This window comes from Equus caballus, chromosome 16, assembly GCF_041296265.1.
Source record: "Equus caballus isolate H_3958 breed thoroughbred chromosome 16, TB-T2T, whole genome shotgun sequence".
NCBI lineage: Eukaryota > Metazoa > Chordata > Mammalia > Perissodactyla > Equidae > Equus > Equus caballus.
Genome location: NC_091699.1, coordinates 41,304,828 through 41,324,507, shown reverse-complemented (window position 1 = coordinate 41,324,507; position 19,680 = coordinate 41,304,828). Strand labels below are relative to the sequence as shown.

General features: G+C 51.0%; 1 protein-coding gene across 3 annotated transcripts in view; it reads right to left on the bottom strand.

Moving 5' to 3' along the window:
• Window positions 1-327: 327 nt before the first annotated feature.
• Window positions 328-19,680, bottom strand: part of FAM107A (family with sequence similarity 107 member A) — a 38,014-nt gene continuing 18,661 nt past the window's right edge. The window contains exons 1-4 of one of the 3 annotated variants that reach the window (XM_005600507.4): window positions 12,656-13,066; window positions 5,225-5,399; window positions 3,377-3,533; window positions 328-2,882 (exon numbers count right to left, since the gene is read on the bottom strand). In XM_005600507.4, coding sequence (XP_005600564.1) covers window positions 2,775-2,882; window positions 3,377-3,533; window positions 5,225-5,394 — 435 coding nt within the window. In that variant the 5' untranslated portion in view covers window positions 5,395-5,399; window positions 12,656-13,066 and the 3' untranslated portion in view covers window positions 328-2,774. Of the gene's footprint in view, window positions 2,883-3,376; window positions 3,534-5,224; window positions 5,400-12,534; window positions 13,067-19,680 lie in introns of those variants that run through there. The other 2 variants (XM_005600506.4, XM_001488861.6) reach the window with 2 other exon arrangements.

Sequence of the window (19,680 nt, the reverse complement as noted above, 5' to 3'; positions counted from 1 at the left end):
CCAGATGTTTTGTTTCCCACTGTGCCCCCGGCACGTGACCTGCTTCCTGGCACAGAGCAGGCACTAGACAAATAAGTATTGAAGGATGTGTGAGCTAGTGATGCCCACATACCAGTTCTCAGACTGGGGCCATGTAGGCTAAATGGAGAAGGAGCAGAAAAACAGATCCCAGGCACTGTTGCTGGGGATCCTGATCCAACAGGTTTCTGAGAAGAAAGAGGAATCTTGATTTTCAGTACAGGCCTCAGGCAATTCCGGGCAGCAGGGCTGGCCTTCTGTGTCAGTTAGGAATGCTTTTGGCTGCAAGTAACAGAGACTGCCCAACAGTGGCTTAAACAAAGAAGGTTTTATTTTTATTTACAAGAATTGTGGAGGAGGATGGCTGCTGGCATTGGCTTGGTCAAATGATGATAGGGTCGATGTCTTTGAGATTCTCTTGGCCTTTTTTTCATTGTAGCAAGATGGCTGTGGTGGCTCCAGGCATCACATCCTCAATCAAGGCAGGAAGAAGGGAGGGGCAGGGAGGTGTTACCTTGTCCGTGTCTTTTATCAGAAACGTATAAGCTTTCCCAGAAGCCCCTGTAGACTTCCTCTTAAATTTCACTGGTCATACCTGGTCACAGGGTCACCCCAAGCTGCAAAGGAGGCTGGAACAGTGAGAATCTAGATTTACAGTCTCTACAGTGGGAGGTGGCTAGAAAGGAGTTGGGACTGGTCACAAGGGAGTGAACAAAGGTGTCTGCCACGGCTCCACTGGACGATGTGGTGCTCAAGGTCCCTTCTACTTCTGGGGCTTCATCTCCATGACTCACTGTCTCCATGGAGCACCTCTGGGGACCACAGAGTGAAATCCCAAGCATTCCCTCCGAGGGGCCTACTCCACCCTACACACTCTGCCTTGCTTCTCTTTACACATCTGAATAATGCATAGACCCCTGAGGGCAGCTTCTTTGGGGAAGTGGTGGTCTTTACTTAGGGACTGTGAATCTTTAGCACCACTCTCCCTGGCACACATTTAGAACAGTGTTACCACATTCTCACCAAGAGTCACATTCAAGAGCCTTTTAAAGCTCGACTTATACACACACAGAGGCAGCATATCTGTACTTACCCCCCTACGCTGGACCACACACAGGAAAAGGACGAGATCTTTGGTTCCCCTCAAACTACCCAGTTAGGAGTAAGACCAGGATGAGCCCTTTCCTCCTGTAGGTCCACCTTTGGTCCAAACAGCATCCCGGTGGCAGCTCTTTCGGCAGTTTTGGGGGGGTGGAAGGAAATGCTTTTCTAGCACTGCCCTGTCACCTCACCCGATGGGTTCACAAGGCCAGGGGCAGAGATTTTATTTTCAGGGGAAAAAGAAACAGGCCTGCTTTATTCTTTGAATCTTTAAAAATGGGATAGGAGCAAAAGGGTAAAACATTTGTTCTCCCGTGGGAAGGGATTTTTGAGGAAGAAGAACAGGTGAACTCACTGGAGCTGGCAGGTGAAGGAAACCAAGTCAGGAGTGGGTCTTAGGTGCAGAGGCTCGAAATGGGGACTTGAAGGGGCCAGTCTCTAAGGGTGGCAGGGTGTCTTCAAACCACCATTCATATTTCCAGAAGCCTATTGGAAATCACTGTGTATTTGTTCTCCAAGGCTTAAGGAAAAGGTTAAAAAAATTTTTTTTTTGGCTAAGATTGAATCATAACAGTGTGGTAAGAAATGCAGATTGGCAATTATTTACATCTCTGATGAAAGCAACAATCAGGTGACATGATCTTCTAGGCAAAAGTCTTCCCAGGCCCAGGCTCCCTGGAGTGGGGTGGAATCGAGAGCCCTGGGAGCTGCAGAGGTGGGTGGAAACCCCTGAACAGAGGTCCACGGCGGGCAGAGGTGGTTTCAGGGATGACGTGCCCCCTGGATCCTCTGGCCCTGATGCTTGCAGCGTGGTCCTCAGACCAGCAGCCTAGGAGCTTGTTAGAAACGCAGAATCTCAGCCCCCACCCCAGATCTACTGAATCAGAAGCTGTCCTGTAACAAGATCCCCTGTGATTTGTAGGCACAGTAAAGTTTGAGAAGCACTGTTCTAGACTTCTGGGAGCAGGAAGGCTGCAGCCCTGGCTAGCTGTGGTTATGAGGCCCGGGCAGGGAGGGCTGTGGAGAGGAGAAAATAGAAAGTCTGGGGGTGGGGGAAAGGCTGGCCAACTCTGAGAAGCTGTCTTGTTAGTACCCTTTCAACCTGGCCTGACATGGGCCCCTGTCCTTCCTCACCCGGGGCAGCTGCACTTGAACACTTCTCCCCACTGCTGGCTTTCAAGGCAGGTGTCCCGAGACGCTCCGCTTAGCTGCCCCTCACCTGTCTTCAGGGAAGTTCTCTGAGACCTGGGAGCTGGGCTGCCCAGAGAAGCGGGGCCCCATGGGGCCTGGGCAGAATGGAGGGCCTGGCAGGCCAGAGAGAGACCTGTCCCTCCCTCCCAATTCTGCCAGAAAGGTTTCTGCAGGGCTCAGAAGCCCGTTCGGGGAGAGAGGCTGTGCTGCAGGTGTTCCCCATAGTGGCTTCCTTTGGGACCAGGAGAGGTGAATACCCAGAAGGAAAGCCTGGGGGCTCAGGGGCCCCTGGCTCCTGGGGGTGGTGGGGAGGCCCTCTGGGGTGACGCATCTTTACAGGAGCAAGCGTAAACATCACAGATGTCCCAAGGCCCAGGGCCCAGGGATGCCAGATGCAGAAGGGCTGGAGAAGGGTGTGGGGGCCCGGGATGGGCTGCCAGGGGCTGGGGCTCCAGAAGCCAGCCCTATAGCGCCCGCTCTTCACTCGTCAGCGTGGCGATTCTGCGCAGGTTTTCTCTGACTTTCATGAATTCGGGGGCATGGTCTTCTTCCTTTTCTGGTGGTTTTTCCAGCTGAAGGAGAAGCAGAGGTGTGAAGGGGGTAGGGCCAGGGGAATCCCTATTGTCAAAAGCCACTGGGTTTGGACCAAGGGTCTCATTTGGGGACACAGAACTGGGGATCAGTTTTGCCACCAGCCTGCTAGCTGGGGGGCAGAGCACCAAAGATGTCCCTGTGAATCCTAGTTCAAATCACTTACCTCCCCATCTCTAAAATGGGAATGCCACCTGGCTCATGGGGCAGTTGTGAGAATGAAATCAGAATCAGCATGCAATAGATTGGGCTGATGAAGAAACAGATTCAGAGAGAGGAAGCCAGTGGCCCAAAGTCACACAGTGAAGTGAGTGGCAGAGTGAAGACTCAGTCCAGTGGTGGACTCCTGGTCCAGTCCTCATTTTGCTCAACCTCCTCCCTCTTGCCAGCTGCAGCCACATGCAAAGTTCCTCCCTGGGCCAGGGGAGATGGTCTGGGAGGAGGTACCGGCCAGGGCTGGGTGTCCCCCACCCACCTGGTTCAGCCTCTGCTGCCGTCTCAGCAGCTCCTGCTCAAAGGGGCACTGCAGCCGCTTGGCCTCCAGCTCCTCTTTCTTCTTCTTGATGAGCTGGTTCCGCCGGCGGTGCTCCAGGACACGCTGAAGCTCTGGCTTGCTGTCAATGCCCAGGCCCCTGAGGTAGGGGGAGCCGTCAGGAGACCCCAGCTGCCCCCACCCCAGTCCCAGGGCTGCACCCTGTAGTGACACCAACCTACACCATTAACCGGTGCAATCCTCCTGGCAGCCCCTGGGCGGGAACCATTACTGTCCCATTGGACAGAGAAGGGAAATGAGGACGCTAGGACTCGAGACTCCAGTCCAGGTCACAGCTACGAAGGGGCCGGATGGGGATTTGCACTCAGGCCTGTCTGGCTGCAGAGACAGGTTTTATGTTGTTTCTGGGTATTTTCTCAGGATAAGTTTCTAGAGGTGGAATTGCTGGATCAGACTCTCTGAAAAGAGTTTGGATACATATTTCCACTGCCCCTTAGATAAAGGTTGTCCAATTTATATTTTTAGCAAAGATGTACAAGAGCATCCATGTCTCCCCACCACCATCATCCAATCTGTTTGTCTTTGAAAATCTGGTAGGCAAGAAATAGTATCTGGTTTTCATTTGTGTTTCTTTGCTTATGAGTCACGTGGAACAGCCTTTGAGATGTTTACCAGCCATTTGCATTTCTTCTTTTGTGAACTAACCATGCCTATCTTTTGTCCATTTTTTCCTTATGGATTTATAAGAGACATGTATATACTAATTTTTGTCTGTTATTTATATTGCAACCATTTCCCCTGATTTGTCTTTAGGCTTTTGCTTTCTTTTTATTGTGGTGATGTTTTTTGACATTAAAAGGGGTGACTCTAACAGGCAATCAGAAAAAATACTCATGATATACTAAATGGGGAGAACAAAAGCCCACCAAGGATACAAAATGCCATCTGCCAGAAGGCCCCTTGACTGCACTGACAGAAGGAAAATCACAGCCCGCGCCAATACCAGGAGCGGCCAGTAGAGGGAGCTGCGAAGGCGCCGCCGCCGCCTTCCTAGTACACACTGGTGAGCAGGGAGAATTTCCCAGGCCTGGGAGCGAGTGAGGCTCAGCTTCCCACTCCCCTTCCCCACATTCCCTCCATTACGGAGTCCCAGCCCTGCCACCTCAAGGCTGACTCTCATTGCATCCCCTGGTCTCCCTGCTCCACTCATGTCCCCTCCAGGATTGTGACACCCCTGCTTGAGACTCTTCCCAGGACCACACGTCTCCTCTGGCCCGCCTCACAATCTACGCTCCTGCCACACTGAACTACTGTCTATTCGCACATGTTCATCCATCTGCTGGGTACATACCTCCTATCAGCCAATGCCCACCTCCTAGCCTGGTTGACTCCTGCCTATCCTTCAGGCATCACCTCCTCCATAAGGCCAACTTGGACCCCTCCCAGGTGCTCCCCTGGGGTCCCAGCCCCATTCTGCCCCCATCAAAGCACCCATCATATCACCTGGCTAGGCATCCACCCCCTCCGGGAGGCAGGAACTGGGTCCCATTCCTTCTTGTACCCCCAGGGCTGGGCACAGGACCTGGCACACAGTAGGTGCTCAGTAAATGTATGTGGAGGGCAGCATGAAGTGGGCAGCTGGGTGGGAGTAAAGGGCTTTTGGACCTTCCCGGTTTCTGCTGTGACCATGTGGGGCACCCTCAGCCCTCCTCAGCCTCCAGGGTCCCCAGGATGACCGATCGCCAGCTCTGCCTTCCGCAAGGGGCACCTCCCCAAGCCCCAGCAGCCTGAGGCGCTTCCCAGGCTGAGGCAGCCGAGCGCCGCTCCCACCTTCTGTGGTTCATGAGCAGCTCTCGGTGCAGCTCCTGGTGGCTCCGGGAGGCCTTCACGGGGTTCGGCAGCTTCTTGGGCTTGATGAGCTCCGGGTTCCACTCTCTGTACTCCGGCCGAGCCATCAGGCCCCCGATGTCCGCCCGCTCCCTCTGGATCTCGGAGTACATGGAGGCTGTAGAGATGGGCAGGGAGCTGGTCAGAGCTGGGTCCACAATCTCATCCATCCCCACGGACACAGTTGAAGAGCTAATGTTTTAGTGTTAGACGGACCTCGGCCCCCTGCAACTGTGCAGCCGTGGGCGAGCTACCTGACTTTCTGAGCCTTGGTTTCCTCATTTGTGGGATGGAAAGAATTGAGCCTGTGCACAGGGTTGTTGTAAGGAGTGGAGACAATGCTTGTAAAGTGGGGTATAAGGTAAAGTGCTGCTGGTCACAAAATATGGGTTGACATGCACAAATGTTTTTGGTTTGACTTTGAAAAAATGATTTTCCCTACTGTAAAAAGAATTATGTTTGAGTTTCTGTTTTTCAATAAGCTTGTATCAGAAAAAGAAAAGATATTTTAAAAGAGCACTATGCATTTGTTAAAGATAATTTGGATAAATGCAGTGATCAAAAGAAAATATCACCCCTTATTGTCCAACTTCCCTCCCCATAGTTCCAAATTCCCTCGTGGAAGCGCCCAGCTTTTCACTTTCTCCAGATCAAAGTGGAGAGTATGAAATGCTGGGACTGCTGTCTCTAATGACAAAGGGACAGTTGTCATCTTTAATGTGGACGTCTGGCTTCTCCGTGGCCTCCCTTCCACCATGGCAGCCTGAAATTTGTCAGTTTACTTGAGATTCAGGCAGAAGGGCTCCCCTCTCTACAAGCTGGCTCCATAACCTGGAAATGCCCAAAAGCAAGTGCAAGAGTGAGAGAGAGAGAGAGAGAGAGAGAGGGAAAGACTTCTTAAGAAAAAGTCTCAAAAGGGTGACACGGCCTGATCATTAGCTGCTTACAGTAATTAGAATGATATTTTTGGCATTAGTTCTGCCTCCTTCATGAGTCCTGCTTTTCTGAAGTTGAGCCTCTCCTGCATGCCAGGCACTGGCAGGGTCCGGTCTGGTATGTGGTAGGCACTCGATAAATCGTTGTTGGTAATTGATAATAAAACCTTTGCGGTTGTACTCATGGTGGTCTGTGTAAAACACTGGAAGTGGGTAATAGCTCGGTGGGGTTGGAAAATACAGGTGGAGGGGATCTGATGGGGTGTAAATTGCAAGGTCAGGGAATGTAGGAATCAAGGGGGAGACCAGGCTTTGCAAATGGTGGCATGCCAGACCCCTGTTGGGCAGTTCTTTCATTACTGATTGCAGGGGACTGTTAGGAGGCTTAAGTGAGACCACATTTGTAAGGGTGCTGTGCAAACTGAAAAAAGTGTTAATTATTGTAAGACATTTTGGATATAGCCGGATTAAGTGCCACAGCATAGAGACATAGCTGCTAATTTTTTTCTTGAATTCACATTCTCAGAACTGTTTCCAAAATGAGAATTCTAATTAATTTCCTTTCTTCTCTTTTCATACAGAATTGTTTGTTTTCAGGTGATATCCTTCCCAAGTTTTGATCCTTAAAAAAATGATTGTGGTAGTATTCGGTAGTTAGTTAAAAATGGCCCTTGACAAAGTAAACCGTTGGCTATATCAGCTCCCTCCTCCTCTAAAAATGTGGATAATTTCTTAGTCGGTGGGATTAAGTTGTCTGGGAGCCAATGCATTAGAATACTCCAATTCAGACTGGAGTTTTGGGAATTTTTCTGCCTTCTGCTGCCTATTCCCATTGCCAAAGCCCACTAATCTTCTATCCCAATAATTCTCAGCTACACTCTTTCCTTCCTGTGTCCTCAGCTCGCATCCTATCCACCCACTGAAATAACTGGTGCAGCCCCCTGGCTGTCCATCCCACCCTTTGCCCCTTTGTGCCCCAACCCTTGCAGAGCGTCCTAATTTTCATCAGTCACACCGTCTTTAAAACAACTAACTGTGTGTTGCTAAAGTGATAAGGCAGGAAACAGAAATAAATTGTCTAACTTTAGGAAAGGAGCAGACAGAATTAATATTTTCCTAAGATGCCACTCTGTCCCCAGAATTCCCAAATGGATTAAGAGAGAAGCATTTGGAACCAATGAGAGAATTCAATACTGTGGCCGGATACAAAATAAGTACACAAAACCAAGAGCTCCCGTAAAACAGGAATGACCATGGAGAAAGGGCAAAATAATAAAATTATTCGTTCATCCCAGAATGTTTGAGTTCCTATAATTTGCCAGGTAGGATGGTAGAGGCTGGACACACAGAGGTGAGCTAAGCCAGCCAGGTTGCTGCTCTCACAGAGCTGACATTCTACTAGGGAGGCAGACGGCAAAACGTGACACCAACCAATGAAAAGAAACGATTACAAATGGCGAGGAGCCCGCCGGAGGAGCCAGGGGGGCTGGCATCCAGAGCAACAGGAGGACCGACCTTCAGCCAGGTGCTGGGGGAGGGCCTCTCGGAGGAGGCGACCTTTAAGATCTGACGGTTGAGGAGGCGGCGGAAGGCTGTTCGGGACAGAGAGACAGCATGTGTGACTCACATACCTTGAACAAGCTCGGTCTGTTCAGGGAACAAAAAGGCACAGTGTGCCTGGAGTGGCGTGAGTGAGGGACAGGGAGCGTGCTTGGAATGAGGGTGGACGGGTGGGTTCAAGTCGGGAAAGATCGCGTCTGATTCGGTTTTTAAAAGGTCATTCTCGCTGCTATGTGGGAAAAAACTGTCAGCAGGTTTGAGGAATTTTTCTCTATGACTTTGGTTTCTTTCACTTCCAGCTGGCAAGCGCCGTCTCTCTCGCGTTAAATTCCAGAGGAAAACACCTAATTGGCCAAGCCGAGAACCCTCACCCCATAGGTCACCAGCCAGCCAATGGGTGGGCCGCCCCGGGCCGGGGCGGGAGGGCCCGCTCCGGCAGTAGGACACAGGCCGGGATCGCGTTGAGAAGGGCGATCCTGTATTTTCATTTTGCACTGGGCCCTGCAAATTATGCAGCTAATCCTGCACCCCAGGTCTAATCAGCGACCAGTTCTGGTTCAGGGATCCGCTCAGGCCCTTTTCTTCTTTTTCTTTTAAATGAAATTAGCGGTGAGAGATCCTGAAGGATGTGGCTGGTTCTTCAGCCCAGAGCTGCAGGCTGGGAAACCGTTGCCTTTGCCCCTTAGTGTTCTGAACTCTAGCAAACAACACGTATGGGATCCGTGGACACGTGTGTGTGTGTGTGTGTGTGTGCGCGCGCGCGCGCGCCAGGGCTTCACGAGCTGCGGAGCCAGCCTTCCTGCCTCTTAGGTTAATTAGAAGAGGCTTCTGTGCAGAAGCGCCTCACAGAGGTGCTGGAACAAAGAGACAACTTAGCAAAGCGCGGCTGCTAGGCCGAGACAATCTGGGCTCTCCTGGAAGTCAGCTGGGCCTCCTGAGCAGAGGCGGGGTCCCTTCTCAGGGCAGCTGTGGCCGGGTCGTTCGGGCTGTTGGGGAATCCTGAGAGATCTGAGATTCCAGGAAGTGGCCACGATGGGGCAAAGAGGTGAGGTGACCATTAGGTCATCTCCGAAAAGACAGACGAACACCCAAAGGAAAAGCTGGCAGGGAGAGGAATGGGCCCACCAAGGAGGCAGCTAAGTGGCTAGTGAATATCCTTCCCACGTTGTCAAAGAAACGCAGAAGGAAGCGGAAGTGTGTGGACGTGGGAGCCATTCAGACCCGGGTTTGAATCTTGCCTGGCCCCTGCTTAGCCTCGGGCAAGTTTACCCTCTGTAGCAGGAGTCCGGGAACTACAGCCTTTGGAGCAAATCCACTCCCTTTGGAACACAGCCGTGCCCACTCATTACTTACTGTCTGTGGCTGCTTTCCACTAGAACAGCAGCCTTGAGGAGGTGGGACAGCTGCTTTTGATCAGCACCCTTCTTAATAAGGTTGTTGCAAAATAAATGCGGTGTTACTTGCAAGTGCCTACTACAGAGTCGAGGACTCAGTAAGTGCTGGCTACCAGGGCTGCCACATACAGCAAGGCAGGTTGTGCACTGCACAACTCTAGGGCCTCACTCCTGTAGATTAAACTGAGTGGTGCCCCTGGAATTGCATAGTGTGGCCACTTCGTTAGCTGTTTTAACAATTAATATTAATAAATCTCATTCCTACTCTTGGATTGAGCTTTCTCATTCTCCTAAAAACTGCACTGGTTAAATTGGTGGATTGTAACCCTGGCTGCATATTGGCATCACCGGGGGAAGTTTTAAAATACCAATGCCCGAGTCCTACCCCAGGGATTCTGATTTAATTGGCCTGGGAGGCCTTTGGGATTTTAAAAATCTCCCCAGCTGATTCCAATAGTCAGCCAACTTTGCAAACCATGGAGTTAAAAAAAAAAATCAAGCTTCTTTGCTTTGGCCTGAGTGATTTCAGCTGACTTGTTGGCCTGGTTTTCGTGGGCAGGTTTGATTAAGATCACAGTTCTTAGCAGCTGTGTGACCTTGGATGGGTCTTTAACCTCCAGGACCCTTCTCCTCTGTAAAATCAAGATGCTGTGAAGACTGGATGAGCTCGAGCGCTGGGCATGGGGTAGAGGCAGCCAGGAGATGATGGCTAAATTGCATGTCTTGCATGACTACAAGATGGGCAAGTAATTCTCACTTAATATGCAGACTGTAGGACCGACCTCATCTTTCAGGGCGGGTGGGTAATAAGAGGGGGGAGGAGCGATGCCGAGCTTCTCACTTAGTTCTTCCCCAGTTCTGCTGATGACTCGAGGGTTCCTACTGCCCCTCCCGGAGGCTCTGCAGGACGCCAGCCCCAAGCCAGGCGAGGCTCAGCTGGGATCACTAACTGCACCCAGGGTGAGCTCACCAGGCCGCTGGGGTGTGCGTGGCTAATGTTAGGGTGGCAGCTTTGAAACTAAACACTGGCACCCCCCCGGCGCAGGAGAGCAATAAGGAGAGATGGAAGGGAAGTGACACCAATGAAGACACAGGTTCCAGTTCATCCTGAGAATAGCTGTGGGACCCCAGGCTGTCTGAGGCTTTGACATCCCCTTCACCTGCCTCTCCCCGGGCCTGGTGGTTCTAGCTCTGTCTTTGATGGCATCAATGATAAAATGACACATGAGCCAGTAAGGCAAAGTGGTTCAAGAAGATGTTTTGGATGAGAAAGACTGGGTTTGAATCATGGCAGCATCACTTCCTAGCTGTGTGACCTTGGGCAAATAGCTTAAACTCTCTGAGCCCCTGAACAGTGGGGATAATGGTGATGCCTACCCATGGGGCTGTTTGGAGGGTGCATGATATGGTTAGCCCAGGCCTGGTAGAGTAATGCTCACGGAGGGTGAACTGTGGTCCTTTTGTCTTGAGGGGACCTGTGGCCAGCACTCAACTCTTGATGAAGCCTCACTCACTTCCACCTGGATCTCACAATCGCCCTGGGAGGCAGCCAGTGGTATTATTATTCCCATTTTGTAGATGAGAAAACTGAGGCTCAGAGAGGCCAAGCTACTTGTCCTAAGATACAAAGAGTTAATGGTCCAGCCAGGACCTTTAGACTCCAAATTCAGTGCTCTTTTTACCGCTCTGTTATCTTCCAGGTGCAGAGTGTCTTTCAGTCAAGAAATGAAGGTTTACATCCCTTTTGTCTCTCTGGATACTCAAGAAAGCCCAAGGAAGAGGGAGTGTGAGCCCACTTTACAGATGAGAAAATGAGGCTTTTGGTTACTGGAGGACTCCTGGCCCATACGAAATACAAACTGTCACTGGGGAGCCCAGCCCAGCCCCAGCCACTTTGGGCTTAAGCCAGAATCCACAGGCCTGTCTGCCCATGGCTGGTCTTTGTTTAGAAGCGGACCAGCTGGCGGCCTTCCCTCCCCGGGGTGTTGGCCAGTCTTCACTCCTCTGCTCCCCCCGACCCTGCCCTTGTTCCTTATCACTGTGCAAGCTGCTGGGTTCAGAACACACCGTGACCTTGGCTCAACCTTCCATGGGGTGGAGGGGCAAAGGAGAAGGGAGGCTTTTTAAGTAACCTCTGGCAAAGGAGAAAGAGGCATTCAGGAAAAGTGACAAGTGTGGCCATGGATTTCCCGACCCTTGTCACTTTTTTCCTCCCAGTGGGGAAAGTGCCTGTTTGTATTTCCCTGGCCAGCAACCAAAGGGCAGTGTATCCGGGAGCCACTCAGATCTCCCAGCAGCTGCGGCAGATGTCCAGAAGCCCCTGTAAGAGCTCTTGTCCATCTGGATGCCACCTCCCCACCCCAAGAGAAAATGACTCAACACAAACTTCCTGAACATTCTGCTTTGGGTCAACTGTGACTGCCTACTCTGTGAGGAGAAAGTCTGGGTGGGCATTCGAGGTTTTGAATGAATTCCACAGCTGTGTCCAGGGCTGGATATGGATGGTCCTGAACAAGGCTGGTGGACAGTGTTGTGTAATGGATCAAGGCACAAGTGTCAGCAGACTAGATATTCCTGCTGGCCCACCAGGGGCATGACGCCAGCCACTCCACTTGGCAGATGCCTCCAGGGGAAAGATCCTGGCAGGTGCTCACCACCAACAGTGCGAAGAGCCACTCAGGATCCGAGACACTGGAGACACCAGTATGGGGCTACCTGTCAGCCAGGAACCCACCTGGGTTTGGTAGCAGTTCCAAAAAGTGACACACCCAATCCCATAACCCCTGGTCTCTGGCCCAATCGCAGACTTCCTTGCATTGCCAAGCGCTAAAGCCAAATTCACCAGAAAGGTGCGCAGTTAACACGCTCACATCCACTCGCTGTGTGCCATGGACTGTGCCAAGCCCCTCACAGCCATATCTCATGAAATTCTTACAGCAGACTGCGGAGGGGGTACTGTCAGCACCCATTTTTACAGATGAAGACACTGGGCCTCTGAGGGGTCATCTGGTTTCCCCAGATCACACAGCCTGTGAGTGAAGGAGCTAGATCCGAGCAGAGCTCTGACCGACACCTCTCTGCAGAGTGCTCTCTGCGTTGTGCTGCCCTGAGCACTCTGGCCTTCGTTTATCAGTTAGCAGGAGAATTGAAACTGCCACACTGCGTGACACTGGGCTTAGGTGAGGTCATATCGTGCATAAATTCAGATTCATCTGAGGATTTAGAAGACGGAGATCAATAAGAATGGAGGGCTGGAACTGGCGCTCTCTCCACTTTGCTTTCTATCCTGCTCCCAAATCCAGGCTGCCAGGAAGCACCCTCTAATCATTTCACAGATGCAGGGACATAGCCCTATGGTGCCTACCTGTGTGCCAAGAGCTCAGCTCCCCAGACGGCCCACCTAGTGCTCCAAGGCTGCCCGCTTTCCCTCGCACCTCCTCCCTGCGCAGCGGACAGCAGGTGAAACAGAAGAGAAATGGTCTTACTTCTCAGGCGCGTCTCCTCTGCCGTCGTCGGGAAGGGAACTCAGGGGCAGAGTTGCTGGCTCCTCGCTCCACTGGGAAGTCCCAGACTGGCCAGGAGGGCCGCCTCCAAAGGGCGGTTCTTAAACCCCTGGGGATCGCAGGCGGCTGAAATGTGCCAGTGAGCGAGGCAGCTTTGCATTCCTGTTTATTCTGGTATCAATAAAAAGGAACTGTTACTATAGTAACAGATATTTCACTTGGTACAGGGCCACTTCCACGATGCGGAACACCGTGTCCAAGCCACACGCTTGAGAGGCACAAATAAATACCTATTTTGTCAGATTGTTGAGGAATAAGAAACATGCCAAGCTTTGTTCTGAGCAAGGCGGCTCAAGTAGAGGCATTTCCCTTGTTTCCGCCGGGAGGGTCAGCAAGAGTGCATCCTGGCACCTCCCGGTGGAGGGGACAGCCACGCTTCCTGCTGCAGTGCCAGTTCTTTGGGAGAGGACTGCTCTGGGACGTAAGGGGAGGGAAGTGGCATTGGATAAGTTCTTGGTCATCTACTGATACACATTATTTACTCCATACCTTGAACTTCATCTGAACTTCAGAAGGAGCCAGCAGGATGTGGCTCAGGAGAGGGTGTTGGGGAGTGGCAGCTGACCCGCTCTGGGCCGGAGGAGGCCTGTGTGTCAGCCGGGCTGGGGCACCGGCCCCTTCGGCAGCACCCAATGCCCCTGAGCCTTGGTTTCTGTGTTTGTCAAATGTGGACAAAAACAGGGTGGTTGGGAGACAACATAGATGACCTGACATTAGTGAATGCATGTAGTCAGTGCTCAGCAAATAGGACTTTTCCTGCAGAGGGAACTGGACTCGATGTTATCTGCGGGCAGGGCCCCAGCATGTAGCACTGAGCCTGGCAGAATCTGTGCTCTGTACATCGTGGCTCAATGAGTGAATGTGGACGTAAAAATAAAGAGTGTGCGTAGGTGCTGAAGGCCGACCTGGGTGCTCGCAGACAATGGAGGCATTCTCCTAATTTCATAATCAGTCTTCACTTGAAAACTGGGAAGTGTTCTCCAGCTTTTCTCATTATCCTTAGTCTCCTAGCAAGGAAGCTGGCATTCCAGTTAAACTTGGGCCTCACTCCAACTTTGCTTTCTCATGAAGGGTCTTGGATGGCTGGAATGCGATGAGGCCCAGGGCAGACATCAAACATGAATGGGGGCATTAAAAATACATTTTTTGTCCTCTTTGGCCTCTAATATTCACTTAACGAACATTTATTGAGTACCTGCTGTGCTCCTGGCATTGTTCCAGTGCTGGAGATACAGTGTGAATGAGATAGCCCCGTGCTCAGGTAACCTACATTCAAGGCGGGGGGGACAGATGAAAAATAAGGACAAGAAAATGTCAAGCTGCGATGAATGCTATGATGAAAGTGGGACTGGGTGAGGAGGAAGGAGGGACTGGGAGCTTAGGAAGGATGGACACGGAGGAGGTGATGTTTTAGGAAGGTCGGAATGGTGAGAAGGAGTCAGCAGCCTGAAGACCATTCCCATAGGGGAGCATTCTAGGGAGTGGGAAGAGCTAGTGGAAAGGCCCCAGGGTGGGAACGATGGCATGATGGAAGAAGGCCACTGGGGCTGGAGTGTTGGGCATGAGGGGGCGGTGGGAGATGGGGCTGAAGAGGGGGGCGGGGGGCAGGTTTTGCATGTCCTGGGAGCCTTGGCCAAGCTGGCCATTCTGGAACCACTTAAACTTGGAGGATCATAAATTCTCAGGTATAAAACAATTTTCTGGAAACAACGTGTGGTCCTTTTTGTTTCTTCTTCCTACATTCTGCTTCTCTTGAGGTACTTAGAATGGTAGCCTCCTCCAGCTTCCCATCCTGCTGTGGCTTAACTTCATTCCAACGTGAATTCCATCCAACTGCACTCATGAAATTCCGACATGGAAGACTACGACTAAATGTGGTTCTGTCAAACCACTCTTCACTGCCCCTGGTCCCCACCCACATGTTGTCCTGCTGGGCATATGACTATTTGGGGCATTTCCTGGGGCCCACAGTGGCTTGTCATAACCAATCCCAGGGCCCTCTGACAGTTGGAGGAATGTGGGATCCTGGGGCAGGGGGACGGCCGACAGCTTCTGCTCATTGCCTAGAGAAGATAGAACCCCATAATCCAGCTCACTGCAGAGGAGCAGACTCTGAGAATCCTCATGCCAGCAATAACCTCCATCCCTACTTTGCGTTCCCTTTATTGGAAGACTCTGATGGCAGCCCCAGAGCAGCTGAGAGGCAAGGAGAGTTGGGCAGGAATCTTCCGAGGTTGGGTACCATTTTCCCCAGGCAGTTGGGAACTTCTTCCACTGGAGCTCTTCTTAGAGTCCATCTAGTGTCCAAACCCATCAGGCTCACCCACCCAACTGCCAGCCTGAGGCCAGGGACCTCCCCGATTCTTCTTAGTATTCATGTCCCAGTACCAAGGTGCTCAATAACTATCATTGACTTGCAGACACCAAAAACACTGATGTCCCTGAGAGTGTTACAACACCATCTTGCTGTCTGTGTGTGTGTATGTGTGTGTAACTGTGTATGAGATCAGTGATCAACAGTCACCATTTCCCAAGCCACGCCTCATCAGTAAGAGATTATGCTACACCCCATAATGGGATACAGTCAATAGCAACCTCTGTTTATTGACCTGAAAAGATGTCCACTACATGTTTGGTGAAAAATGAAACTGTAAAATCACATGTAATATGACTCCCCCCCTCTTTTTTTCCCAAGATAAAAAAGTTAGTATACTATAGTATATAGTATACAGATATGGAGTATATAGTATATGTGTAGCATTTACATAGAGAGCCAATCTGGAGGCATATAGACTCAACTGTTAACAGAAGTCAGTTCTGGATCACTGTCTCAAATGTCATTACCAGACAGCATGTAGAATGTGGGTTAAAATCGAATTACTGGGCCAAGCTCCTGGATTGCTGTATTAGAACCTGTGAGGGAGGGGCCCAGGAATCGCATTTTTAACATGTCCCCGTGGGGATTTGTTTATATTCGGGAGTTTGAGAACCACTACTCTATGGCATAAAGTTACGGCACCTTCTCCTTTGTCACGATGTTTTTGTAACGTTTGTGGCTTAAAACAAAATACAACCCCAAGCATATATTGCTTTTGCTATCAGAAAAAAGCATAAAAATTGAAAATATGAGAAAGAGCAACCTTTTCCAACCAACTATAGTTATGAGTCTCCTGTGCTTCAGGCACGTCCGTTTTGAGTATTGGAATACAGAGGCCCTCTTAGCAAAGGAGCCCTTTAGGAGTTTACTCCAGGTAATGGCCGAAGCCATCCCCAGCTGCTGCCTCGTGCCTGGTCTGTGTGGCCTTCCCTGGAGGCCTTCTCCTTACCCCGAAAGGAAGGCCTCTGGAATGCCAGGGGCCTGGGGAACAGAATTCCAGCTCAGCCCCGCTGAGGACTGCAGGGCAATCCCAGCGGCTGGGCATACCCCTCCCTCACTCCCCTCCGGGCCCTGTGAAGTTTGTTTTCTCAGGAACTAGAGGAGCCAAAAGGAAGCGGGACCATGAAGACCAGGAGAGGCAGCCATGAGTGGGAGCTGCGGGATTTTCCGGCCCCATGGTGGGCCAGGGCTGCAGCTTGCATCAAAAAGCTTCGAAAACATGTTTCCTTTCATTTTTTTCCTCCCTTTCTCCAAGCTGACAGGAGCCTGGAGCAGCTTATCTGGGCCCACAAACATCAGACAAGAAGTTTCCATGCCAACTCAAAACTTCCTCCTTGGCCCTGCATTCAGTCTAAATCTCCATGGCCCCTTTTCAAGGCCTCAGTGTGGTTTCTGAGAAGCCACCCTCAAAACAGCCCTAGGATCTAACCTCCCCCACAACCCCCAGCACGCTCTGCTGAAAGGACATGGGGGGAGAAGCCGTATTGGCAGGAAAACTGGTCATGGGATCCACGGGGAGATTATAAAAGGAATGAGAGTCTTCTTTACACCAAGTTTGAACCAGGAAGAATTTACCCCGTGGTGGTGGGATTTCAAGCGTGAAAACAGGAAAGTGTGAGGGAGTGGGGAGGAACTGAGAGTCTCGTTTCAGAAAGCTGGCTCTCCACCCAGCTGCAGTTAGACACGGTTAATCTGGTCTCTCAGCTGCAGAAGAACCCTGGGGGGCCTCCGGCCCCCAGCACATTTTAATTCACTTGTAGCCAGACAAGAGATGGACAGTGGGTCTAGGGATGCAGAGAGGGATGTGTGTGAGCGTGAGTGTGTATGTGGAGAGAGGAACCTGGGCAGACCATAGCTTGTCCAGCCAAGCAAAGTTCCATGATTTCTGGAAGTGAGGTTGGCAGATGTAGCAAAGAAAAACGCAGCATGTCCCGTTAAATTTGAATTTCAGATAAGCAACAAATAATTTTTTTAGTATAAGTGTGCCCATACAACATTTGGGACATACTTACACTAAAATATTATTCACTGTGCATGTGAGATTCAAACCTAAGTGGGAGTCCTGTGTTTCAGTTGCAAGCCTGCTTGGCAGGCAGCGATGGAGGCTACGGCTGCCCCTCTGGCTGCAGAGAAGCAATGCAGTCAGTGACGCCCACAGGCACCTGAGAAGGTTTCCTTCTGTCCGTGCCACAAAGAGATGCTTCCCTTCCCACCAGGATTCCAGCCTGAGCTCCAGGCAGGATGCAGGTAAAGAACTTCAGGCAGACCTGCATAGCTTCCCAGGCACGGCCAAGCATGAGCGATTCCCCCGAGGTGAGCCTTCCGGCTCTGTGGGTAAGAGCCTGGGGTCAGCGCAGACACCTATCCTGGCTCCACTGCTGGGCAGCTAGGTGCCCTTCAACTTCCCCGTTCCTCATCTCTAAAATAGGGCTGGCATCCTTGTGAGGAATACAGGAGACACAGCATGGAAAGCCCTTCACACACTGCCTGCCACAGAGTCTGGGCTCCAAAGTGGTAGCTGCTATGTTAAGAACCCATCCAAAAACATTAAAGATTTTCATCCAAGTGAAAAAAGTGGGATTGAAGACTGGCGTTAGTACAATCTCAGCAACGTAAAACAAACACACACAACCACACACACACACTCACACACTATGCTTAGCAAGACTGGAAGGAGACACCCCCAAATGTTACCTTGGTTGCCTGTGGTTAGCGGGATTATGGGTAAGGCTTCCCCCTCTTTATTCTCGATTTCCCAAAATATTCATGCAAGTATATATTACTTTAATATTAAGAATAAACTAATTTGGGATGAAAATTTTTCTAAAAGTCTTACACGACTTGGTGTACCACTTGAGGCTACTGTAGATGAAAATGGCTGCCATCCTGGGTTTGCTTCTATAATCCCATCCTTGGGGGCTTCTAAAGAAGGGGAGCTCTTGCCTCTTCACTAAATGGCCCCGTTCGCTCCTCAGCCCCACTCTTACCTCTTGCTCCTCCTTGTGTGAGGCAGACTAGTGGTTCCAGAGGCACACACCCCTGGGTTTGCATCTCAGCTCCAGACACCTGTCAGCCGTGTGACCTTAGACAAGTCATGTGACCTTCTGAGCCGCAGTTTCCTCGTGTTTAAAATAGGGGTTAATATTATTTACCTCCATGAGAGGAGGGACATCGCTCTGATTTGTCAGTAAATCCCTGTGCCTTACGTAGGGCCTAATGCATAATAGTGGTCAGTAAATATTGGTTGAAAGAATAAATGAAGTTGATGAGATGACAGATGTATCACACTTGGCAGAGAGATTGGCAATAACAAGTGACCGACTATCATTTGCCACTATTATTACTATTCTCAGAAGGTGCGCAGACTTTGGCACAGGTGGACCTAAGTTTGAATGCGTTTTCTACCTGTTAGTGGGACGGAAAAGGTCCCTTAGCAGGATGGTGGGCAAGCTGCTTAAGCTAAGCCTCAGTCTCCCCATCTATTAAATGGGGATGACAATTAGCAGTTACCTTGTAGGGGTGTGAAGACTGAAGGAGCTAGCACCTAGAACAGAGCAAGCGCTCCCTCCATGAGGCCCCAGTCACAGGCCTGTGCTCCCTTCCTGCTTGTAGCTGTGGGTGGTAGAGTTACCAGGCAAGCATGTCGTGTCGCCTGGAACGACTCTGATATGTCTGCTATTCTGGATGAGTTGCAAGGAAAAAATCTACCTTTTGAGTGAGGCTCAGAGCTGCAGCTCCAGGTTAGAGGGGGTACAGGGTCTTCAGATTAGAGATACCCCCTCCTCATCTTTGTGAGACGATAGGAACTGGGTGGGGAAATCGCTGGAGTTGGGATTGGAAATCAGATTCATCTAATTATAGAGCTCCTCCCTTTCTGCCTGCCCGGCTCAGCCAGATTTAAGACCCTCCTCCAGGAAGGCGCCACCAGTCCTGAAGTCTTGGCCAGGTCTTGCTTTTGGACTTAGAGAACCGTTGTTCCGTCCTTCCCAAGCGGTAACTCCGCGGGCGGGATCTCCACGGGGCGGAGCCAGGCTCAGTAGGAAAGGCAGCAGTCCCGGGGCGCGGGGCGCGGGGCGGGATAGGCGCGAGCCCTTGGCTTGCCTGGCGCTTCTGGTACTGGGGGGTGGGTCTGCCGGCAGGGCTACCGGGTGGGGCGGGCTCCTTGCCCAAGGCAGAGAGTAGCTGCCCCGTGAGCCCAAGTCCTGTGACACTTTCTAATCACGTACCCCCAAGTGGCAGGGACCCGGCACAAGACCGATTTTCACTTTCCCAGAACGTCTGTCTCCAAGGCCACAGTCCAGAAGGAAACGCCCCAAACGCTTACTGCGGGCATTTTTTCTTCTTTCTACCTCACCGTATTTTCCAAGTTATTTTTACACTGTTTGTTTCATTTTCCTAAACAAAAAAATCTCTTATTGTTCTGAGTGGAAAAGTACTATGTGCTCACTGCAAACAAGTAAACAGACATAAATAGGGGGAAAAACACTTGTCACCCAACTCCCAACCTCAAAAACAACCTCTGTGGGTTTCCTTCCAAATCTTTTTCTCCTTGAATGCATACATATAGAAA